The sequence below is a fragment of the Aethalodelphis obliquidens genome, unplaced genomic scaffold (genome assembly GCF_003676395.1).
Source record: "Aethalodelphis obliquidens isolate GAN/ISIS:26980383/991018 unplaced genomic scaffold, ASM367639v1 scaffold4, whole genome shotgun sequence".
Classification (NCBI taxonomy): domain Eukaryota; kingdom Metazoa; phylum Chordata; class Mammalia; order Artiodactyla; family Delphinidae; genus Aethalodelphis; species Aethalodelphis obliquidens.
In genome coordinates, this window is record NW_020837948.1 from 24,707,022 (window position 1) to 24,730,818 (window position 23,797).

Sequence of the window (23,797 nt, forward strand, 5' to 3'; positions counted from 1 at the left end):
ATTTCCTGCTTTCAGGGGGACAAATGGAAATCAAAGTGTCCTTCTTGTACCAGCTGTGTCTTAAATAACTTTAATTCAAAATGATTAATATGCCAAAGGGCATATTTTGAGGCAGCATGGCCTAAGCCTCATCAATGCCATACCTGGCACTCAGTAAATGTTTTCAAACTAAATCTAATAAAACTTGACCATTAATGCTCCAATTTGAAAATTCACATATAAATCCATCATCACAGATGTTAATAAGGAATCTCATACTACTGAAATTCAATAAAGTTTCATTGAACAGGTCAGGGTTTTGACTGAAAACAGATGGAAAGATTGAAGAGATTTTTATGAAGTGCCTATTTACAAAGGACTCAAGGTTAAGGAAAAACAACAAGGGGGAATGAAGTACCCAATGACTGGCAAGAACAGGAGGCTACTACCACCCCTAGACCAGATGGAGCAAAGGAAGGAACAAGAAGTCGCTGGAAACCAGAAGGTCCCAGCTGTAGGATAGAGCTATCTGACAGGAGCTGTGGCTTTTAGTAGAAGATCAAGGACACAGAGAACCTGCCCAATGACCTAGCAGACGGATGTAGGGAAATAAATTCTCAGCTCTCTATCTTCTCACCTTCCCATTTCTCACTGTTGCCTTCCATTGGCCAAGCCCAACAAGAAGTCAGAGGACATAAAAGCCAGTATCCTGGGCACAAAGGAGAGTGATCTGTAGAGTCAAGGTCTAGCCATCATAGCAACCTTCACAATTGCTCACTATAATTTAAGACACAACATTGAGTTTTAGATATAGTTAGGTATGTTTATCAGTGCAAATGAAAAGATTATTCTTTTAAAGGACACTTTATTGACTCAATATTATTAGCTTCAGTGGAAAGAGGTGTGAACAGTGAGCACTTTAGTTCCTGTCTTGGCTGGAGTGTGGCTGAGGATATTACCAAAGTCAGAAAGGACTGGAGGAAAAAGAGAACAAGGAAGTAGAGGGGAAAATAGCACATCTTTTGGAGATTTAGGCACTTCAAGAATTTGGGGGGGAAAAGGGGAATTCCCTGGCTGTCCAGTGGTTAGGACTTGGTGCTTTCACTGCCCTGAGCCCATGTTCCATCCCTGGCCAGGGAATTATTTAGATCCTGCAAGCCACGCAGTCTTGGCAAAAAAAAGAATTTTGGGGAAAGAAATATGGAAGGGTTATACTCTAGAGAGGTGGGTCCTGAGCACACGCCACGGCTCTTCTTCATGCCTTTGTTTAGTGGTCTGTACACAAGGGATGCTGCAGAGAATCTGTATAGCCACTTTGCCCAAGTGGTCTCCCCATTTGACTTGGGTTTTGTCTCTCTTCATGTCTGAGGACTCCAAACACCAGTATTTACAATATGTTCCTTATGTGTCATCAATCCTCCGTATCCACACATTTATAGTGTTACCTTTGGCTGTGGAGAGAACATAAAGTACATAACTATAAGGTACGTGAAGGGGGTAGGGAAGGTTAGTTACAAGGAAGGCTCTGGGCAAGCTCCCTCCTTAACCAAAGCCTCTCAGCATTACTAGGACACCTTCTGCCTCAGGGGAGAAGGACCGGCTTTTAAGTCATGATTGTAACTGAAATATAGACATGTCTCAGAGCCAAAGAATCCAAGTCCACAACCAGTATCACCCTGGTCCCTCAGCAGCCAGAGGCATATCCTTAAAGTATGTTACGACTGAAGAAGAGCCCCAGCTCCAAGTGTTCCTCCCCATCAGGGCATCCTTTTGACTTTTCCAAAGTCCTGTTTTCCGTCAAAGCTCTCCCTTAACCTTTGGGCATTAGGTTCTTCATCTGTTAAAAAAAAAAAATCATGCACTTTGTGATTTCTTAAATTCCTTCCAACCCTAAAATGTTCTTGAGAACGTGCCATTTAAATCACTGCACTTTTTCATTCATGTCTATAAAGCTTACGATTGAAGTTTGAAAGCACCATGCAATACCACCATCTAGTGGAAAAAAGGAAATAATACTAGGGATAATTAATACAAACAAAATGAAATTTCACAAGGAGAAAGTAATTATGTAGAACATTCCAGGCAGTTTTTTTTTTTTTTAATTATTTGTTTTTGGTTGAATTGGGTCTTCGTTGCTGTGCGCGGGCTTTAGTTGCAGAGAGTGGGGGCTACTCTTCAATGCAGTTGGGCGGGCTTCTCATTGCCGTGGCTCCTCTTGTTGCGGAGCACAGGCTCTAGAGCGCAGGCTCAGTAGCTGTGGCACATGGGCTTAGTTGCTCCGCGGCATGTGGGATCTTCCTGGACCAAGGGCTCTAACCCGTGTCCCTGCATGGGTAGGCGGATTCTTAACCACTGTGCTACCAGGGAAGCGCCTGTATTTCTTAACTTTTTATACATTGTGGGCCTCTTGGAGATTCCCCAAAAAATGATAAAGTCATATATACCTAAATTCTGCATACAATTTCAGGGAACATATGGCCCTGTCGAGGCCTCTCCAATCATGCATGGGCCACAGGTTAAGAACCTCCACTGTTTACATTATTTCAACCACTGGGAAAATAAAAAATGATACTATAATCATCAGGAATCAGTAGATGCTATAACAGATCTATGTCTCCCTTAAAAAAAAAAAATCTAACCATAATTCAAACCTCCTTGTTCTTGGGAGGGATACTTCATTGTATTTGGGTGGTTGGGAGGCAGGGTCCCACTGTCCATGGCAGAAGAGGCCAGATGCTTCTGCTTCCTACTCTTTGACCCACTTGGCCAGTCATTCGCTCCCACCAATTTTGATTCTTGAGAGGGTGGGGAAAAGATACAGAGGAGACTGGGAAAGTCATTGAAGAAAGAAGTGGGAATCTAGCATTGTCAGTGTCCAGTGGCAGCAAAGCCAGTGGTAAGATCCTGGACTGACTTTTCCTTGGCTCTAACTCCATCTACACACTCCCCTGCCCATTTCCATATATTTAATCCTATCAGTTCTCTAAACTGTTTTGACATCCTTCAAATAAATTCCTTTACAGCTTAAGTCAGAATGTGTTGCTTACAATTAAGTTACACCAAACTTTTTGATTGATACACACACCAAATTCTTAGGGGTGACCCAAAAGTTAACTTTCATTCAATACAACATATTTTATCATTTACTTACCAGCACTTCTACTTAAAACAAAAGACTGAAAACTAAAATTTCCAGAAGTCACATCTCTAAAGATGATCAAGTATTGACAGTGCATTACAGCAGTATAAGTCAGTCTTATATGCACACTTCTCTTAACTGATGACCCTATGTTTTGCTGTTTATACAATAAGTCATTGCTTATTTTGTTATTTTCCCCTATGTTTCACACCAGAATTTGTTTAGTACAATCTCAAATACACTTTGGAACAAGATAAAGGATTCTATATATTTACATACTCACATAAGTGTTTCTGATGGTTAACTAGGATGAATTAAGGGGAGATGAAACATGTTCTGAGAAAAATTAATTGTAACTATAGAATCATTTTTTAAGAAACTGCCACACGAAAGGGAAAGAACCACCAACAGGTTTGTGTGTGTTTTCAAACCCAAACAGAATAGGCCTAATTTTTAAAAAGATTATTTCCCTGATTTAAAAATAAAATTTTTTGTTCACTAAACTTATTGTGATAATCACTCAAGATGTATGTAAGTCAAATCATTATGCTGTACGCCTTAAACTTATACAGTGCTATATGTCGATTACATCTCAATAAAACTAGAACAAAAAATAAATAAAAGAAATTTAAAAAAAATTATCCAGGTATAGCTAAGACCATTTCCATACCCAAATCATTCTGTTTAAGGAACTATATCCTCCACTTGTAGCTAAGTACACCTTGAAATACATAGTAGAATTGTTCATACCCTCTCATCTAGTAATACTACTCCTGGGTATCTGTCCTAATGAAATTATTTAAAATAAGAAAATATTTGCAATAATACTATTCATAATAGAGAAAAATAAATGAAATAATTTTATTCTAAAAAAATGAAATGTATTCAATATTATATAGCCATTACTATGAATGAATCAGAAGTCTGCAATACCATGGGGGAACATCATCATATAATTTTAAGTGAAAATAAATAAAATATTATACTGTACTATAAAAACGACTAGGTAAAATTCATATTAAATAATGACTTTTTCTCATTGCTATTTTCATTATTGCTCTTGGTAATTTCTTAGCAAATATTTATTAAGTGCTTACTAAACACTGGGCAAGAAACTCAGCATATAAAATTGAAAGATTCCTCACCTCCAAGGAATGTCTGTGGACAGAGAAGAAGGCAGACATGAAAACAGTGAATCAAAAAGCAATTAAAGTATCTGATAATAACTATAATTAAAATATGCAAAACAGTGAGGAAAAATTATGTCAATACCTAGGACTGGAATGTGGTAAGTGCATGTTTAAATTTTTAAGAAAATGCCAAACTATTTTCTAAAGTGGTTGTATCATTTTACATTGGACTGAGAAATCCAATTTCTCCCTGTCCTTGCCAACATTTGCATGGCCAGTCTTTATCATTTTAGCTATTCTACTAGATACATAATCGTATCTCATTGCAGCTTTAACTTCCTAATGACTAATGGTATTGTGCATCTTTTTCATGTGCTTATTTGTCTTCTCTGTATCTTCTTTGGTGAACTACCTGTTGAAATGGCCCAATTTTTAAATTGGGTTGTTTTTCCTATTATAGATTTTGGAGAATTTAAGTGTTCTGGATACCAGTCCTTTATTAAATGTATGTCTTCCAAATGTTTTCTCACGGTCTACAGCTTGTGTTTTCATTCTCTTAATAGTGTCTTTTAAAGAAGAGAAGTTTTAAATTTTGATGAAGCCAAATTTATCCTTTTGTTCTTTTAGAGATAGTGGATCTAAAAATTCTGGAAACGAAGGAAGATTTTCTCCTGTTTTCTTCTACAAGTTCTATAGTTTTAGCTCTTATATTTTAATCTTATGTTCCATTAGGAGTTAATTTTTATATATTATGTGAAGTATGGATCTAAGCTCATTATTTTGTATATGGATACCCAATTGTTCCATCACATTTATTGAAAGGGGTACACTTTCTCCACAATATTGCCTTTGTGCCCTTGATTTTATTTATTTATTTTAACATCTTTATTGGAGTATAATTGCTTCACAATGGTGTGTTAATTTCTGCTTTATTACAAAGTGATTCAACTATACATATACATACATCTCCATATCTCTTCCATCTTGCGCCCTATCCCATCTCTCTAGGTGGTCACAAAGCACTGAGCTGATCTCCCTGTGCTATGAAGCTGCTTCCCACTACCTCTCTATTTTACATTTGGTAGTATATATAAGTCCATGCCACTCTCTCACTTCGTCCCAGCTTACCTCTCCCCCTCCTGGCGTCCTCAAGTCCATTCTCTACATCTGTGTATTTATTCCTGTCCTGCCCCTAGGTTCTTCAGAAACTTATTATTTTTTTGTTTTACATTCCATATATATGTGTCAGCATACAGTATTTGTTTCTCTCTTTCTGACTTACTTCAATCTGTATGACGGACTCTAGGTCCATCCACCTCATTACAAATAACTCAATTTCGTTTCTTTTTATGGCTCAGTAATATTCCATGGTGTATATGTGCCACATCTTCTTTATCCATTCATCTGTCGATGGACACTTAGGTTGCTTCCATGTCCTGGCTATTGTAAATAGAGCTGCAATGAACATTGTGGTACATGACTCTTTCTGAATTATGGTTTTTTCAGGGTATATGCCCAGTAGTGGGATTGCTGGGTTGTATGGTAGTTCTATTTTTAGTTTTTAAGGAACCTCCATACTGTTCTCCATAGTGGTTGTATCAATTTACATTCCCGCCAACAGTGCAAGAGAGTCCCCTTTTCTCCACACCCTCTCCAGCATTTATTGTTTGTAGATTTTTTGATGATGGCTATTCTGACTGGTGTGAGGTGGTATCTCATTGTAGTATGGATTTGCATTTCTCTAATGATTAGTGATGTTGAGCATCTTTCATCTGTTTGTGGGCAATCTGTATATCTTCTTTGGAGAAATGTCTGTTTAGATCATCTGCCCATTTTTGGATTGGGTTGTTTGGTTTTTCGATATTGAGCTGCCTGTAAATTTTGGAGATTAATCCTTTGTCAGTTGCTTCATTTGCAAATATTTTCTCCCATTCTGAGGGTTGTCTTTTTGTCTTGTTTATGGTTTCCTTTGCTGTGCAAAAGCTCTTAACTTTCATTAGGTCCCATTTGTTTATTTTTTTAATTTCCATTTCTCTGGGAGGTGGGTCAGAAAGGATCTTGCTGTGATTTATGTCAGAGAATGTTCTGCCTATGTTTTCCTCTAAGAGTTTTATAGTGTCTGGCCTTACGTTTAGGTCTTTAATCCATTTTGAGTTTATTTTTCTGTGTGGTGTTAGGGAATGTTCTAAGTTCATTCTTGACATGCAGCTGTCCAGTTTTCCCAGCACCACTTATTGAAGAGGCTGTCTTTTCTCCATTGTATAATCTTGCCTCCTTTATCAAAAATAAGGTGACCATATGTGCATGGGTTTAATTCTGGGCTTTGTATCCTGTTCCATTGATCTATATTTCTGTTTTTGTGCCAGTACCATACTGTCTTCATTACTGTAGCTTTGTAGTATAGTCTGAAATCAGGGAGCCTGATTCCTCCAGCTCCGTTTTTCTTTCTCAAGACTGCTTTGGCTATTCAGGGTCTTTTGTGTTTCCATACAAATTGTGAAATTTTTTGTTCTCGTTCTGTGAAAAATGCCATTGGTAGTTTGATAGGGATTGCATTGAATTTGTAGATTGCTTTGTGTAGTATAGTCATTTTCACAATGTTGATTCCTCCAGTCCAAGGACATGGTATATTGTCATCTGTTTGTATCATCTTTAATTTCTTTCATCAGTGTCTTATAGTTTTCTGCATACAGGTATTTTGTCTCCTTAGGTAGGTTTATTCCTAGGTATTTTATTCTTTTTGTTGCAATGGTAGATCAGAGTGTTTCCTTAATTTATGTTTCAGATTTTTCATCATTAGTGTATAGAAATACAACACACAGATTTCTGTGCATTAATTTTGTATCTTGCTACTATACCAAATTCATTGATTAGTTCTAGTAATTTTCTGGTAGAGTCTTTAGGATTCTCTATGTATAGTATCATGTCATCTGCAAACAGTGACAGCTTTACTTCTTCTTTTCTGATTTGGATTCCTTTTATTTCTTTTTCTTTTGTGATTGATGTGGCTAAAACTTCCAGAACTATGTTGAATAATAGTGGTAAGAGTGGACAACCTTGTTTTGTTCCTGATCTTAGAGGAAATGGTTTCAGTTTTTCACCCCTGAGAACGAGGTTAGCTGTAGGTTTGTCATATATGGCCTTTATTATATTGATGTAAGTTTCCTGTATGCCTACTTTCTGGATGATTTTTATCATAAATGGGTGTTGAATTTTGTCGAAAGCTTTTCCTGCATCTATTGAGATGATCATATGGTTTTTCTCCTTTAATTTGTTAATATGGTGTATCACATTGATTGATTTGCATATATTGAGAAATCCTTCCATTCCTGGGATAAACCCCACTTGATCATGGCATGTGATCCTTTTAATGTGCTGTTGGATTCTGTTTGCTAGTATTTTGTTGAGGATTTTGCATCTATGTTCATCAGTGATATCGGCCTGTAGTCTTCTTTCTTTGTGACATCTTTGTCTGGTTTTGGTATCAGGGTGATGGTGGTCTCATAGAAGGAGTTTGGGAGTGTTCCTCCCTCTGCTATATTTTGGAAGAGTTTGAGAAGTATAGGTGTTAGCCCTTCTCTAAATGTTTGATAGAATTCACCTGTGATACCACCTGGTCCTGGGCTTTTGTTTTTTGGAAGATTTTAAATCACAGTCTCAATTTCAGTGCTTGTGATTGGTGTGTTTATATTTTCTATTTCTTCCTGGTTCAGTCTCAGAAGGTTGTGCTTTTCTAAGAATTTGTCTATTTCTTCCAAGTTGTCCATTTTTGGCATAGAGTTGCTTGTAGTAATCTCTCCTGATCCTTTGTATTTCTGCAGTGTCCATTGTTACTTCTTTTTCATTTCTAATTCTATTGATGAGTCTTCTCCCTTTTATTCTTGATTAGTCTGGCTAATGGTTTATCAATTTTGTTTATCTTCTCAAAGAACCATCTTTTAGTTTTACTGATCTTTGCGATTGTTTCCTTCATTTCTTCTTCATTTATTTCTGATCTGATCTTTATGGTTTCTTCTGCTAACTTTGGGGATTTTTGTTCATCTTTCTCTAATTGCTTTAGGTGTAGGGTTAGGTTGTTTATTTGAGATGTTTCTTGTTTCTTGAGGTAGGATTGTATTGCTATAAACTTCCCTCTTAGAACTGCATTTGCTACATCCATAGGTTTTCGGGCGTATATTTTTATTGTCATTTGTTTCTAGGTATTTTTTGATTTCCTCTTCGACATCTTCAGTGATCTCTTGGTTATTAAGTAGTGTATTGTTTAGCCTCCATGTGTTTGTATTTTTTCACAGATTTTTTCCTGTAATTGATATCTAGTCTCATAGCATTATGGTCAGAAAATATACTTGATATGATTTCAATTTTCTTAAATTTACCAGGCTTAATTTGTGACCCAAGATATGATCCTGGAGAATGTTCCATGAGCACTTGAGAAGAAACTGTATTCTGTTGTTTTTGGATGGAATGTCCTGTAAATATCAATTAAGTCCATCTTGCTTAATGTATCATTTAAAGCTTGTGTTTCCTTATTTTCATTTTGGATGATCTGTCCATTGGTGAAAGTGGGGTGTTAAAGTCCCCTACTATAATGGTGTTACTGTTGATTTCCCCTTTTATGGCTGTTAGCATTTGCCTTATGTATTGAGGTGCTCCTATGCTGGGTGCATAAATATTTACAATTGTTATATCTTCTTAGATTGACCCCTTGATCATTATGTAGTGTCCTTTCTTGTCTCTTGTGATAGTCTTTATTTTAAAGTCTATTTTGTTTGATATGAGAATTACTACTCCAGCTTTCTTTTGATTTCCATTTGCATGGAATATCTTTTTCCACCCCCTCACTTTCAGTCTGTATGTGTTCCTAGGTCTGAAGTGGGTCTCTTGTAGATAGCAAATATATCTCTTGTTTTTGTATCCATTCAGCCAGTCTGTGTCTTTTGGTTGGAGCATTTAATCCATTTACTTTTAAGATAATTATCGATATGTATGTTCCTATTACCATTTTCTTAATTGTTTTCAGTTTGTTATTGTAGATCTTTTCCTTCTCTTGTGTTTCCCGCCTAGAGAAGTTCCTTTAGCATTTGTTGTAAAGCTGGTTTGGGGCTGATGAATTCTCTTAGGTTTTGCTTGTCTGTAAAGGTTTTAATTTCTCTGTCAAATCTGAATGATATCCTTGCTGGGTAGAGTAATCTTGGTTGTAGGTTTTTCCCTTTCATCACTTTAAATATGTCTTGCCACTCCCTTCTGGCTTCCAGAGTTTCTGCTGAAAGATCAGCTGTTAACCTTATGGGGTTCTCTTGTATGTTATTTGGGTTTTTTCCCTTGCTGCTTTTAATATTTTTTGTGTTTAATTTTTGATAGTTTGATTAATATGTGTCTTGGCATGTTTCTCCTTGGATTTATCCTGTATGGGACTCTCTGTGCTTCCTGGACTTGATTGATCATTTCCTTTCCCATATTAGGGAAGTTTCCAACTATAATCTCATCAAATATTTTCTCAGTCCCTTTCTTTTTCTCTTCTTTTCTGGGACCCCTATAATTCGAATGTTGGTGCCTTTAATGTTGTCCCAGAAGCCTCTGAGACTGTCCTCAGTTCCTTTCATTCTTTCTTCTTTATTCTGCCCTGCAGTAGTTATTTCCACTATTTTATCTTCTAGGTCACTTATCTGTTCTTCTGCCTCAGTTATTCTGCTATTGATTCCTTCTAGAGAATTTTTAATTTCATTTATTGTGTTGTTCATCACTGTTTGTTCTGTAGTTCTTCTAGGTCCTTGTTAAATGTTTCTTGTATTTTCTTCATTCTATTTCCAAGATTTTGGATCTTCTTTATTATCATTACTCTGAATTCTTTTTCAGGTAGACTGCTTATTTCCTCTTCATTTCTTTTGTCTGGTGAGTTTTTGCCTTGCTCCTTCATCTGCTGTGTGTTCCTCTGTCTTGTCATTTTACCTAACTTACTGTATTTGGGGTCTCCTTTTCACAGGCTGCACATTCGTAGTTACTGTTGTTTTTGGTGTCTGCCCCCAGTGGCTTAGGTTGATTCAGTGGGTTGCATAGGCTTCCTGGTGGAGGGGACTCTTGACTGTGTTCTGGTGGATGAAGCTGGATCTTGTCTTTCTGGTGGGCAGGACTGTGTCCAGTGGTGTGTTTTGGGGTGTCTGTGACCTTATGATTTTAGGCAGCCTCTCTGTTAATGGGTGGGGCTGTGTTCTCGTCTTGCTAGTTGTTTGGCATAGGGTGTCCAGCACTGTAGCTTGCTGGTCATTGATTGGAGCTGGGTCTTAGCATTGAGGTGGAGATCTCTGGGAGAGCTTTTGCCATTTGGTATTACGTGGCGCCGGAAGGTCTTTGGTTGACCAATGTCCTGAACTCAGCTCTCCCACCTCAGAGGCACAGGCCTGACACCCAGCTGAAGCACCAAGACCCTGTCAGTCCCACGGCTTCATTTCTATAGATTAGGGCTTTCCAGATGGTAGAATTATAGATGTCCCTCAATATATTCGGTCTTCTTATCCTTTGGGAAGTCCAGGCAAGCAGCTTGATCCTGAGCTTCTCAAATTTGGGCCTGGTTTAAAGTCAGGCAGGCTGGAGATGTTGGGCTGCAATGTGTCTCCTCTGGATAGTGGTTCTCCAAGTGTGATCCCCAGACCCTCAGCCTCAGCCTCCCCTGCGCATTTCTGTGCCCTTTTTTTTTAAAAAAATCAGTTATCCCTAGATGTTGGGTTTACTTCTGGACTCTCTATTATGTTCAATTGATCTACCTGCCTATCCGTATGCCAATATCAAGCTGTTTTATGTACTATAGTTTTTTATGAATCTTGAAATCAGGTACTGTGAGTCCTCTGAAGTTGTTCCTTTTCAGAGTTGTTTTGGCTACTCTAGATCCTTTGCAATCCACATGAAATTTGTCAATACCTACAAAAAAGGCTTATGGGATTTTGATTGAGATTTTGTTAAATAAAGAGTTTGAAGAGATCTGACATCTTAATGATACTGAGTCTTCCAACCCATGAACAAGTTTAAGTCGCAAGTTGCTTTTTAGGTCTTCTTTCTCTCAGCAATATTTTGTACTTTTCACAAGTACAAAAACTTTCACAAGTTTTTCCACATCTTTTGTCAGTTATTCCTAGGTATTTGATATTTTTAATGTTACTATAAATGTTATTTCTTTTAATCTACAATTGTATACAAATCCACTTTTTAAAAACTGACCCTGTATCCCGCAACCTCGTTAAACACACTAATTAGTTCTAGTAGCTTTTGGTAGTGGATAGCTAATAATTTTGCCTTCCCCAGAATGCTTATTCTGGTAATATTACTTTGATATCCCTTTAGAGGATCATTTCTCTTCTATTCTTGGTCCATGTGTTTGGGGTGAATACTTGACACAGATTTGGCCAATTAGCATAGTGATTGGTATAGAGATAAGCACATGACCAATTGATCCAATGAGAGTCAATCCTGGAGCTTATGAGGAAACTAGCGAGAAAACGTTGCTTTTTCTAGCTGGTTTAAAGTAGGACATTACTCATTTCTAATTTAAGTCCATTGTGGTTAGAGAACATACTTTGTATGACCGGAAACATTTTTAAATTTATTGAGATTTCTCAAAAATAGAATTATCATATGATCCAGCAATGCCACTTCTGGATATATTCAAGAGAACTGAAATCAGGATCTCAAAGAGACATGTGCACTCTGTGTTTACTGTATTATTATTCACAATAGCCAAGATACAGAAACAACCTAAATGTCTATCAAAAGATGAATGGATAAAGAAAATGTGGTACATACCTACAATGAAATATTATCCAGCCTTGAAAAGGAAGGAAATCCTGCCAAACACAACACCATGAATGAACCTGGAGAACATTATGCTAACTAAAATAAACCAGTTACAGGAGGACAAATACTGCATCATTCACTTTATGAGGTATTTAAAGTAGTCAAAATCATAGAGACAGAGAATACAATAATGGTTGCCAGGGAACAGGGGGAGTGGGAAATGGAGATGAATAAGTTCTAGAAATCTGCTGTACAACACCATGCCTATAGTTAACATTATTGTATTGTACACTTAAAAATTTGGTGAGGGTAGACCTCATGTTAAATGCTCTTACCACAAGAAAAAATAAATTAATAAATAAATGTATTGAGATTTGTGTCATGGTCCACAAAGTGGTCTATCATGATATTCTGTGTGTACTTGAAAAGAGTGTATATCCTGCTGCTGTTGGTTGGTAAGTTCTATAAATGTTAATTAGGTCAATTTGGTTGATAGTGTTCTTCAAGTCTACAATATATTTGCTGATTTTTTGCTTACTTTTTCTATCAACTATTGAGAGAGAGGTATTGAAATCTGACAATATTGTGAACTTATCCTTTCAGTTCTATCAACTTTCACTTAAGTATTTTGAAGCTCTTTTAATTAGGTGCCTACATATTTAGGATTATGTCAATTGATCCTTGTATTATTACTAACTGCCTGTCTTCAACCCTGTCTTTATAGTCATTGCTCTGAATTCTACTGCCATTCTAGGTTTTTGTTTGTTTGTTTACTAATAGTAGCATGGTATAACTTCTCCCATTTTTTAAAACTTTTAACCTATTTGTTTTCACATTTAAAGTATATTTCTTGTAGGCATCATGTAATTGAGTCTTGATTTTTTTTTTATCCAGTCTGACAAGCTCTCCCTTTTAACTGGGATTTTTAGACATTAATATGATTATTGCTTTTGTTATGTTTGAGTCTATCATCTCATTATTTGTTTTCTATTTATTTTGTTTCCATTTGTTATTTCCATTTGTTCTTTCTTTTTTCCTCTTTTCTGCCTTTTTTTGAATTTTTACGTCTGGCTAGTGAGAAGAGTTACTATTACTAGCCTTTTATAAGCACCAGGCACTATTCCCTTTAATCCTTTCAGATGGTTCTTTTCCTGACCTCAGGCAGTTTCTGTGCATGCATGACCTGATCGGCACTCTGATGAGTATTCCACGGAGACCGACAGATCTCTGGGGTTCACCTGCTATGCAGTTCTACCCTCTCTGGTCTTCTCTTCTATGAACTCTAGCTGCTCTGGTTTCCCCACTCTAACCTCTGTCTCCTCAACTCAGAAACTTTCAAGTTCTGCTTCAGTTCCCCTCCCTATGCCACAGTCTGGAAACCCTCTGAGGCAGTAAGCTTGGGCAATTGTAGGACTCACCTTGTTTGTTTCCTATGTCTCAGGAATTACTGTCCTTCACCTGATGTCCAGTGTCTTGAAAACTGCAGCTTCATGTATTTTGTCTTATTTTTTTAATGTTGTTTCAGGAAAGAAAGTAAATACGGTCCATGTTACTCCCCATCTTGGTTAGAAGTGCAAGTGCTCACTACCCAATTTTTAAAAATTACTCTAAAACACCAATAATCAAGACTTCAGTATTGGTGAAGGACAAATATATAAATCAATGGGACATAATAGAGAGTCCAGAAATAGAGCCAAAGAAATAGGCAAACTGATTTTTGTCAAAGGTGCAAAGACAATTCAATAAAGGTAAAGTTTTCAACAATGGTGTTGAAACCACTGGACATTCATATGCATTAAAAATAAACCTCAACCTAAATATCACAACCTGTACAAATATTAACCCAAAATGGATCATGAATCTAAATATAAGACATATAACTACAGAACTTTTAGAAGGAAACATAGGAGAAAATCTTCATGACTAAGGATTAGGCAAAAGACTTCTTAGATGACACCTAAATCATGATTCATAAAAGAAAAAAAACTGATTTTTTAAAAAAATTTAAAAATACAAAAAATACTGTTATGAGAATTAAAAGCTACAGAGAGAAAAATAAATTTTTAATCACATATCTGACAAAGAACTTGTATTCCAAAAATATAATGAAATCCCCAAACTCAACAGTAAGAAAACAAATGATTTAATTTTTAAATGGTCAAAACACTTAGACAGGTACTTCACCAAAGATGGAGGGTGACTGCTAGAGGCTGAATGTTTGTGTGCCCTCAAAATTCTTATGTTGAAATTCTAATGCCCAATGTGATGATATTAGGAATCTTTCTGGGACCTTTGGCAGGTGATTAGACGATGAGGGCTGAGCCCTTATGAATGAGATTAGTGCCTTTAAAATCCCCTTCTACCATGTGAAGACACAGTAAGAAGTCAGCAATCTGCAAGCAGGAAGAGGGCTTGCACCCAAACTCAACCATGTTGGCACCTTGATCTTGGCCTTCCAGGCTCCAGAGCTATGAGAAATAAATTTTGGTTGTTTACAAGCCACACAATTTGTAGTATTTTGTTATAGCATCCTAAAGAGACTAAGAGAGCACATGAAAAGATGGTCAATATTAATAGCCATTAGAGACATACAACTTAAAACAATGATCAGATGCTATCACACACCTAATAGAATGATGAAAATAAAATATACTAGCAATAGTAAGTACTGTCAAGTATGTGGAGCAACCAAGAACTCTAAGACATCGCTGGTAGGAATGAAAAATGGTATAGCCACTCTGGAAAACAGTTTGGCAGTTTCTTATAAAATAAAACATACACTTACCATATGATCCAGCAATCCCAGTCCTAGGTATTTACTCAAGAAATGGAAACATATTTCCACACAAAATACTGTACACAAATGTTTAGCTGTTTTACTTATAATCACACACACACACACACAAAATGGAAAACAATCTAAATACCATTTGACAAGTAAATGGTTAAAAACAAAATGTGGCACATTCTATACAATGGAATACTACTCACGATAAAAAGAAATGAACTTCGATATACACAACTTGGATCACTCTTAAAGGCATTATGATGAGTGAAAGAAACCAGACCCAAAAGGTTACACACTGTATGATTTATTTAAATGATATTCTCAAAAGGAGAAAGCTAGAAATGTCAGAGAACAGACCAATGGCTGGCAGGTGTTAAGGGTATATAACTACAAAGGGGTAGCATGAGGGAGTTTTGGAGGTGATGGAACTGTATCTTGATTGTGGTGGAAGTTACATAAATCTGTACATGTGTTAAAATTCATAAAGCTATACATCTAAGAAAAATTTGATTTTACTGTTTGTTAATTCTAGAAGTTAAATAAATTTTTTAAAACATTTACAGTAAACCTAACACTGAATGATGACACAACTAATTGGCCAAACAGATATTCTGAGAAGAGTAGGCAGAGTGAATAGCTAAAACTAGTCTCTGATGCTAGAAGGTGCCTGGTATATTCAAGGAATAGTGAGGAGGTCAATGTGGCTAAAGTGGAATGAGCAGAGGAGGAGAGTAGAGTAGAGAAGTTCAGAGATGTAATGGGGGACCAGATCATAAAAGGTGCTTATACCATTATAAGGACTTTAGCTTTGAGCGAAATGGGGAGTCGCTGAAGGGTTTTGAGCAACAGAGTAATATGAACTGATTTAATGTTTTTAAAGGACTACTGATTTCTGTGTTGAAAACAGATTGGTGGCATGAGGAACAGGAGAAAAGGGAAGACATCTTAGGAATGATGGTGGCTCAGTCCAGAGTAGTTATGACACATGTGGTGAGAAACAGCTGGAGTCTAGATATATTTTGAAGGTGAAGCCAAGAAAATTTTCTGATGGATTAGTTTGAGAGAAATAAAGGAATCATGGATGACTCCAAGTTTTCTGGCCTGAACAACCAAAAGAATGAAACTGGCATCAATTGAAAATAGGACAGCTTTAAGTGGAATAGATTGTGGGGAAAGAACTGTAGTTCAATTTTGAATATACAGAATTTGACATTTTATTAGACAGCCAAGTAGAAATTCATTTTTGGCTAGAAAGACCATGATGCATCCAGTGGCCCTGGCTATACTGACTGCACTGTATGGTCCTCTGGGTAGAGAGGAATCATGGAGAATTCAGGAGCATAGTGAGGATCTGTGCTGCGGGAAGCTTATTCAGACTGAGAGGTGTGGCCACTTGTGAATTATGTGTCCAGTTTTTCACCCTGGTGTTGATTCAGGGGTTAAGTTCATTTGACTTATTCCTTAACACTTTCTCTGTCTCAGAATATAAGGTTTTAAATGGTGAAGAATGAGTCTCTGAGCATAAATTCTTAAATGAACATGCCTTTTCTTGAAGTACTCATTTGAGATTATTCTTTCCTTATTGTCTATCTTTGCTGTAATTGGTAGAGTGAAGCTGGGTTGTTCAGTGGATGCAATAATGCAGTACCATCATGCAGTGTCCTGAGAACAAAAGGTCCACGGCTACATATTCTATTAATAAGCAAAGGATTTTATATAAAAACACGTCTTGGGATTTTCCCCATTCCCCTATCGTAATAAGGCAATTTTTTTTTGAGGGGGAGGTATTGATATGAGGCCATCACCTTCTATTGCAATTTAGTATTCTTCAAAGTGTATGAAATTCATTAATATCTCAAGGGGTATTGTTGATCATTGTTACCTTAGTCCTATTATATAGTGTCAGAAATAACAAAATTTTAATGATTTAACAGAACTTCATTTAATAAGTATGTTTAAAGTTCATCTCTTCCAAAAAACAGCATTTTAATTACATTCAAATTGTGTTCATCTTAAATATCAACAAACTCATCATTTACATACAGGGATATATATTAGAAAACAGATGGAAATTAAAACAACTTCTATTTTTTAGAAGTTCTTACTTCCAAATTAGGACACTGTGAACTGCTAAATATGTACCTAAACAAAATGTATCCATTATCAGAAAACCACAACTTGCTCTAATAGGAAAAGAAGTGTAATACGCATATAGTGGAACATAATTCACATAGGCTTAATTTACAGTTATGTTTCAAAGTATAAAACAAACAAAAATCCTGTACCTACAAATACAGGCAAAAGTCACAGCCGACATTTTAAACTAATGCACCAACATATAATGCTCTCCCAGAGAAAGTAGAAGAGTTCCCAAGATTTTATGTTGACCCATGATTTTTCACTTCTTTGTTGTCAAATACAGAAGCAGAGGACTTAGAGTTTTCTTTTTGTCTTTAAATCATATTCATGTTGGTTTTTTGTTACATGGCAATGACCCAACTGCATCATGAGAAGTGCTATCAAACCTGTTCTATTTAGAACTCAGTAACCAAGACATTTCTTTGATTTCTCCCTGTACCTCTATTTCCCTTCAGAAAGCGTCTAAGGAAACTTCATAGACAATTGTGGTAAAGAGAGCAAACCAAATAATTCTGAGATGGCAAAGAAATACATGAGAGTTGGCACTAACATGGGTTTACAAAAAGTTATCCACCATTTATTAAACCACAAATGCAAAAAAAGAGAAATCTTACCTGGAAACATAAGTAGAATAAAAAGTACTAGAAAACAAATAGAAGGCATTTAGAATTGTGGCGTTTGGAGGCTTCAGTTTGGAAGACATAGAGAAACCAAGCTACCAGTAACTGTTAAGAGCATTTCTTTTCAACTTGTATAATTTACTTAAATTTTTAACCTGTCTAAATCAACTTTCTCTAGCCAAAACAAAGAGATCATAATCACTGTTTTTATATCAGAGATGTGTGACGACTGTAATGTAGGAGAAAAGAATGTTTGGGACACATCAGGTTAAAAGAGGTAGCACCAGGAATAAAACTAAGCACTTAATCTGATCTGATCAAAGTCAGGGAGGAATTCTGCCTTTCTTCAATTTTTACTGCATTTCATAGTTGCAAAAAAAGAACATCCTTTCTTTTTTTTTCTTCCTTAATGTGCCTCAGGTTAAAAATGGCACAATGAATAGTCCTTAATCAGCACACATTATTTTTGAAAGGGACATTTTTAGATTTTGGTCATTTGCTTTTCTTTGCTTGTTTTTTAATGATAAATCTTTAGAGTTGACTCTTCTAAAATGTTGCTCAGATGGACAGATATAGTCAGACCTTTCTTAAAAGTAAACAATTTACTCTGCGTTAAAAAAAATCACCAATAAGAGTTCTAAGTCAGTGTTTCAAACAAATGAAATGTTTAACTTCAAATTAAGTATGTTTAACTGCTATTGTGTTAAATAATGAAACTAACTCTATTTCATTCAATTATAAACATATTAACAAACATATAATCATTCCCTATGATCACTATAAAAATTAAATTATCCTTTTCTCTTTTATATGAAGATGGTGGTTCTAAAGCAACACTTTCAACCAGAAAAGCCCATTCAGAATAACACACAACCCCATTTCAGTTTTTGGAAGTCAGTGCATTCAGTGGTTATGAGTAGGCATGATGTTCTTCTGAAGCTAAGAAGTCTGGAAGGGTTAAAAAAAAAGAAGAAGAAGAGGAAGAAAAAGAAGAAAAAAAGAAAAGATAAATAATCTGAAAGATATCCTTAATGATCACAAATACTGCCAGTACTCAAAGTCAAGTATGGTATAACCTGAATGTCAATCAGTTGTGGTTTTTTCTCCCAATGAAAGGCGTTCCCATAACTGGAGCAACTGTTCACCAACCTGAGGTTCTAGTTCCTAGATAAACCAAAAGTCAGAATAAACATAAAAAGGACTAGACTGAATTTTTTATCATCAAAACCTATACTGATAAAAATGTAAGAAAATCAAATCAAATTCCATGTTTCTACAAGAACATGCTAAACTCCTATGTTATGCATTGCTCTAATTCTTTTCGTTAAGATTCAGAATTGACTTCCAGATTTCCAAGACTGTAGTTAACCTGCAAATATTGCAACTCTCTGTGACAAAATGGTAAGAAATTTCCAGGGAGTTCTTCTGCAATTTTTTCTATCTGGAAATAATGAATTTTGTTTTCATGGAGATTTAGCAAAAGCACTCAGCTTAAACTTCCAAAGGTTTATGGTGATACTTAGCATATTAGATGTTTGGGGTATTTTTCTCAAGAAACTATCTTGGATGACTATAAGGAATGTGACTTATTTCAAAATCATTATTATAGAATAAAAATGAAAATATTTTTATATATTTGAAAAGAGCATTTATAGTCCCCTTGTGACATCATGTGCACTTAAAAGGAACCCTAACACTTTTCATATGGTGATTTGATCTGAGTCACACTCGTTCAAATAAAGTATTAGATGTGACCTTAGGCAAGACTAGATAGATTCTCTGAATCTATTTTCTCCTATAAAATATTTGGCTAATAACTCATTTTAGGCCTAAGAATTGAACTACCTCATATAAAGAAGCTAGCCCAGTAGTCAATATATCAATATATGTTAATTCCCACCACCTTAACTAGTTTAAAATACATAGCAGCATCATGAAGGCAAAGCAAAGCATAATAAAAATAAAACAAGCCACAAAAATATTAAAAGGTTATTATTTATGTTATATCATTAGTTAAAGCCATAAAGAACTTAGATACTGTTGTTATCCTTAGACTTTAGTGAAATAACTTCAGAATTACACTAGGTTTTGATCATATCTTTAGTTAAACAGGAACCTCCAAGAATTGACTTATGAAAGATTTTATATATGCAATGACAGAGCAAAGTCAAATTTACAAAATGTTAAAAAAAAACAGTGAGCTCTGTCAGGCACATTTGAAAGTAGGCTTTTAACTAGCACTTTTACAAATCTGAACCATTATCTCCCCATGTGCACATAGAATATACGATTTGTATTCTTGCATTTGCTCCTCAAACAAATCACTGAATAACAGCCAAACAAAACAAAAAGAAGAGTGGAAGAAAAATATTAAATGCCATTGCATACCTGCCCATCTCTGCTTATCTGGACTTTCTTGTTGTCATTCCAAGGATTGAGTAAATGGTGTGCAAACTGAAAGGGAAGACTTTCTTTTCGTATCCACTCCACCTTAAACACTCCTCCTAGTCCAGCTGAACCCCAGTCCTGACTCTTCTCCCTTCCTATCTCAGAAGACATTCTAGAAAATCCCTGTGGGTAAAATGAGGGGAAATGGTGAAGGTGAGGATGACATTAAGACTCTGAATTCAATTTATCTGAGAAACTCTGAGTTTTTTTTTTTTATTTTAAGGTAAAAATGTAATATAAAAATAATATATAACAAAAATCCAGAAAGCCACCATTGTTTTTTATAAAAAGATGAATTAGCAAATTTTAGAGGAGAGACCAATTCCAGCCTTCTAATATAATTTCAAATACAAACAGATATTTTCTAAATAATATATCATAGTTCTAAACCCACCTTTATCCATTACAAATGGATACAATGTAACTTCTGGGTTTTTAATTCCAAAAATGATAATAATATCAAATAATAATTCATTATTTTATAAATTCAGATATACATCAAATAAAGATGAGTTAAGAAACACACTCAGTTTCCTGACAGTCAAAACTAATCTCTTTGGCCTATTTAAAATAAACATTTTATCAAAAAGTCACGCTTCTCATTACTTTTAATCCACCTGAGAAATAGTAAATCTAAAGTTGTCTCAAAAGGAAAAATTGTTTATCTGGAAAAGCTCTGGTAAAACAAGGCAAAAGTAAAGGGATCCCTATACATCATTCCTTTGAAGAGGTGCAATATATTCCTCATCCAAGCACAATGCATTCTTGCATTCCAATGCAATAAAAAGCCAGCTTCTTTTTAACCTCTATGATTTAAATGATCTAATCTGCAGACAGAAGAACAATGCCCTTTTACTGCTTCAGGATGGCTCACCTGGAAATGTCCAGATCCTTGAACAGAAAATATCAAGTAAACCATGCTGCTTTCCCAAAAGGCTCGGTTTAGCTTCCTCTCATTACTAGAGGTTGTAGACCAGATACCCTTCTGTTGAGAAATTTCAAGGTTTCTCAGATTGCTACTCTTCATTATGAAGTATCGAATAGGCATGTTTGGTCTTGGTGAAGGAGATTTTGAGCCCTAAAAAAGGAAGTATAAATTCTTGAAAGGTAATTTGACCTTTCAAAATCAATAGGCTCCATTAAACATCTTCATAAATATATAAACCAAAATATTTTACCAAACAGTCAACAAATGCAAATAGCTCTATCATGCCTGAAAACCTACACAAGGCTCAATCAAAATGAGGTTAAAGAGCCAAAACCAAGCACTCATTTTCAGAGTATTCAAAATCCCTTATCAAGAAAGGATCCTGGGCTTCCCTGGTGGCGCAGTGGTTGAGAGTCCGCCTGCTGATGCAGGGGACACGGGTTTGTGCCCTGGTCCGGGAAGATCTCACATGCCACGGAGCGGCTGGGCCCGTGAGCCATGGCCGCTGAGCCTGCGCATCCAGAGCCTGTGCTCCACAACGGGAGAGGCCACAACAGTGAGAGGCCCACACACCACAAAAAAAGAAAGACAGAAAGAAAGAAAGGATCCTGGTTTGCCAACTTTGATTTACACTCCAAATGTACTTTCAGAAAATATTTTAATAAACTTGTGAAGTCTGAAAACAAAACAAAAATTGCTCCAGCTTACCGCCTCGATACAGTTTCCAGGAAATGCGGGAAGGGAAACACAAACAGAATCCAATGGTCTCACTGAATTGCAGACATAGACCTTAGAGTTTAAAGGCCAAGGTAACTAGATTTTCCATGGCAGTGTATTATATAGAAGGAAGCTTCATGGGAAGAGAACTCCCAGGGAACTGCAGAAGGGGTTCCCAGAAGTTTTTGGCTAAGTAGTGACCTGCACATAGGTAAGAAAAAATGACCTGAGGCCAGGAAAGATCCAAAGGAAAAGAGTTCTTAGAGCTCACACACGGTTGGGAATACTTCATCTTATTCCAGACAGAAGAGAAAGAACTTGTAATACATAGTGCATTAGCCCACAGAAGGATCATACCTTAGTACTGGAACTAAATTAGTATCAGAATAAAAACTGCCCTGGATCCACCCTAACACTGCCTAAAAGCAAATCCCGGAAGGATTACACTGATCGCAACTAACTTAACTGTGTATCAGAAAAATGTCTAACACTATTTAAAGAAATACAACAAAAATATAGCAGCCAAACAAAATTTTAAGGAATGCAAACAACAGGAGAATATGACACACAACCAGAAAAAGATTAATCAACAGGAACAGGGTGAGATCTGACAGATGATGATATTAGGAGATAAGAATTTAAAGTAGCTATCCTAAATCTATGTGCTATGTTCAAGAAGGTGGAGGAAACATAAATGTGATGAGTGGGGAAATAGAAGGTATTTTTTTAAAGACCCAAAGGAAGTTCTGGAGATTAAAATATAATATATGAAGTAAAAATACACTAAAAAGAATGCACATCAGATTAAACATTACAAATAAAAATATCAGTGAATTTAAAGATGTAGCAATAGAAATGATCTCAAATGAAGGAAAGAGACAAAAACAACTGAAAAAAATGAAGAGAATATCAGTGACCCGTGGAACAATATCAAGTAGTCTTACATTTGTATACCTAGAGTTCCAGAGAAGAAGGGGGAGAGATGAGATATAAAAAAAATATGAAAAATAATGGTGTTAAATTTCCCAAAATTGATGGAAACTATAAATATACAGATTAAACAGGAAATATAAAGAGAACCAGACCGAGTCATATCAAAATCAAATTGCTGAAAACCAGTGGAAAAAGAAAATCTTAAAAGCAGGTAGGGAAAAAAAGACAAATTATATATGGAGAAAGAAAGATAAGAATGATAGTAGACATCTCATGAGAAACTATGTAAACTACTAGTATTATAATAATGAAAGAAAGTCACTGTCAACCTAGAATTATATACACAGTAAAAATATCTTTCAAAAATAAAAGTGAAAAAGAATTTTCACACAAAAGCTAGAAGAATTCATTTCCTGCAGATCTGTACTTAAAGAAATGTTAAAAGAAGGTTTTCAGCCAGAAGAATATGATCCAAGACAGAAATTCGTGTCAATACAAAAGAATAAAAAGGACAGGAAACTGTAAATATTGAGTAAATATACAGGACATTTTCCTAACTTTTGATAAAAAGATAATTGACTATGTAAATAAAAAGCAATACATTGTGGCATTTATAACATATGCTGAAAAAAAATGTATGAAACCAATAACATAATGGATTGAAGGGTAAAATAAAAGTACATTATTGCAAGGTTCTCAAACTGTAACTGAAAGGGCATAATACTGATTCAGGATACATTAGGGTAAGGTAAAAATGACTTAACTAGTGAATTCTATCAAACATTTAAGGAAGAAACAATACCAAATCTATACATCTCTTCCAAAAAATTGAAGTGGAAGGAACACTTCCCAACTAATCTTTAAGAGTACAGCATTATTCTGATACCAAAACCATCCAAAGATAACATAAGAAAAGATAACTAGAGAATAATATCTCTCATAAACAAAGATCCCTCATTTAACAAAATTTTTGATTGAACAAAATCAAATCTAGCAATATTTTAAAAGGATAATAGATTATGACCAAGAGAGGTATAAACATTAGAAAATCAATCAATGAAATCCATTATATTAACAGACCAAAAAAAAAAAAAGAATTGTGTTATCATTTCAATAGATGTAAAAAAAACAAAACACTGAGTATAATTCAATGCTTATTCCTAACAAACCTTCTTATCAAACTAGATCCAA

At 35.6% G+C, this 23,797-nt stretch overlaps 1 protein-coding gene across 4 annotated transcripts in view; it reads right to left on the bottom strand.

Annotated features, from left to right (window-relative positions):
- Positions 1-830: 830 nt before the first annotated feature.
- YTHDC2 (YTH N6-methyladenosine RNA binding protein C2) overlaps positions 831-23,797 on the bottom strand; it is an 82,594-nt gene continuing 59,627 nt past the window's right edge. For 2 of the 4 annotated variants that reach the window (XM_027100006.1, XM_027099992.1), the window contains exons 27-29: positions 20,903-21,106; positions 19,969-20,151; positions 17,329-18,744 (exon numbers count right to left, since the gene is read on the bottom strand). In XM_027100006.1, the coding sequence (XP_026955807.1) occupies positions 18,664-18,744; positions 19,969-20,151; positions 20,903-21,106 (468 nt within the window). In that variant the 3' untranslated portion in view covers positions 17,329-18,663. Of the gene's footprint in view, positions 1,431-4,215; positions 4,277-17,328; positions 18,745-19,968; positions 20,152-20,902; positions 21,107-23,797 lie in introns of those variants that run through there. The other 2 variants (XR_003431350.1, XM_027099999.1) reach the window with 2 other exon arrangements.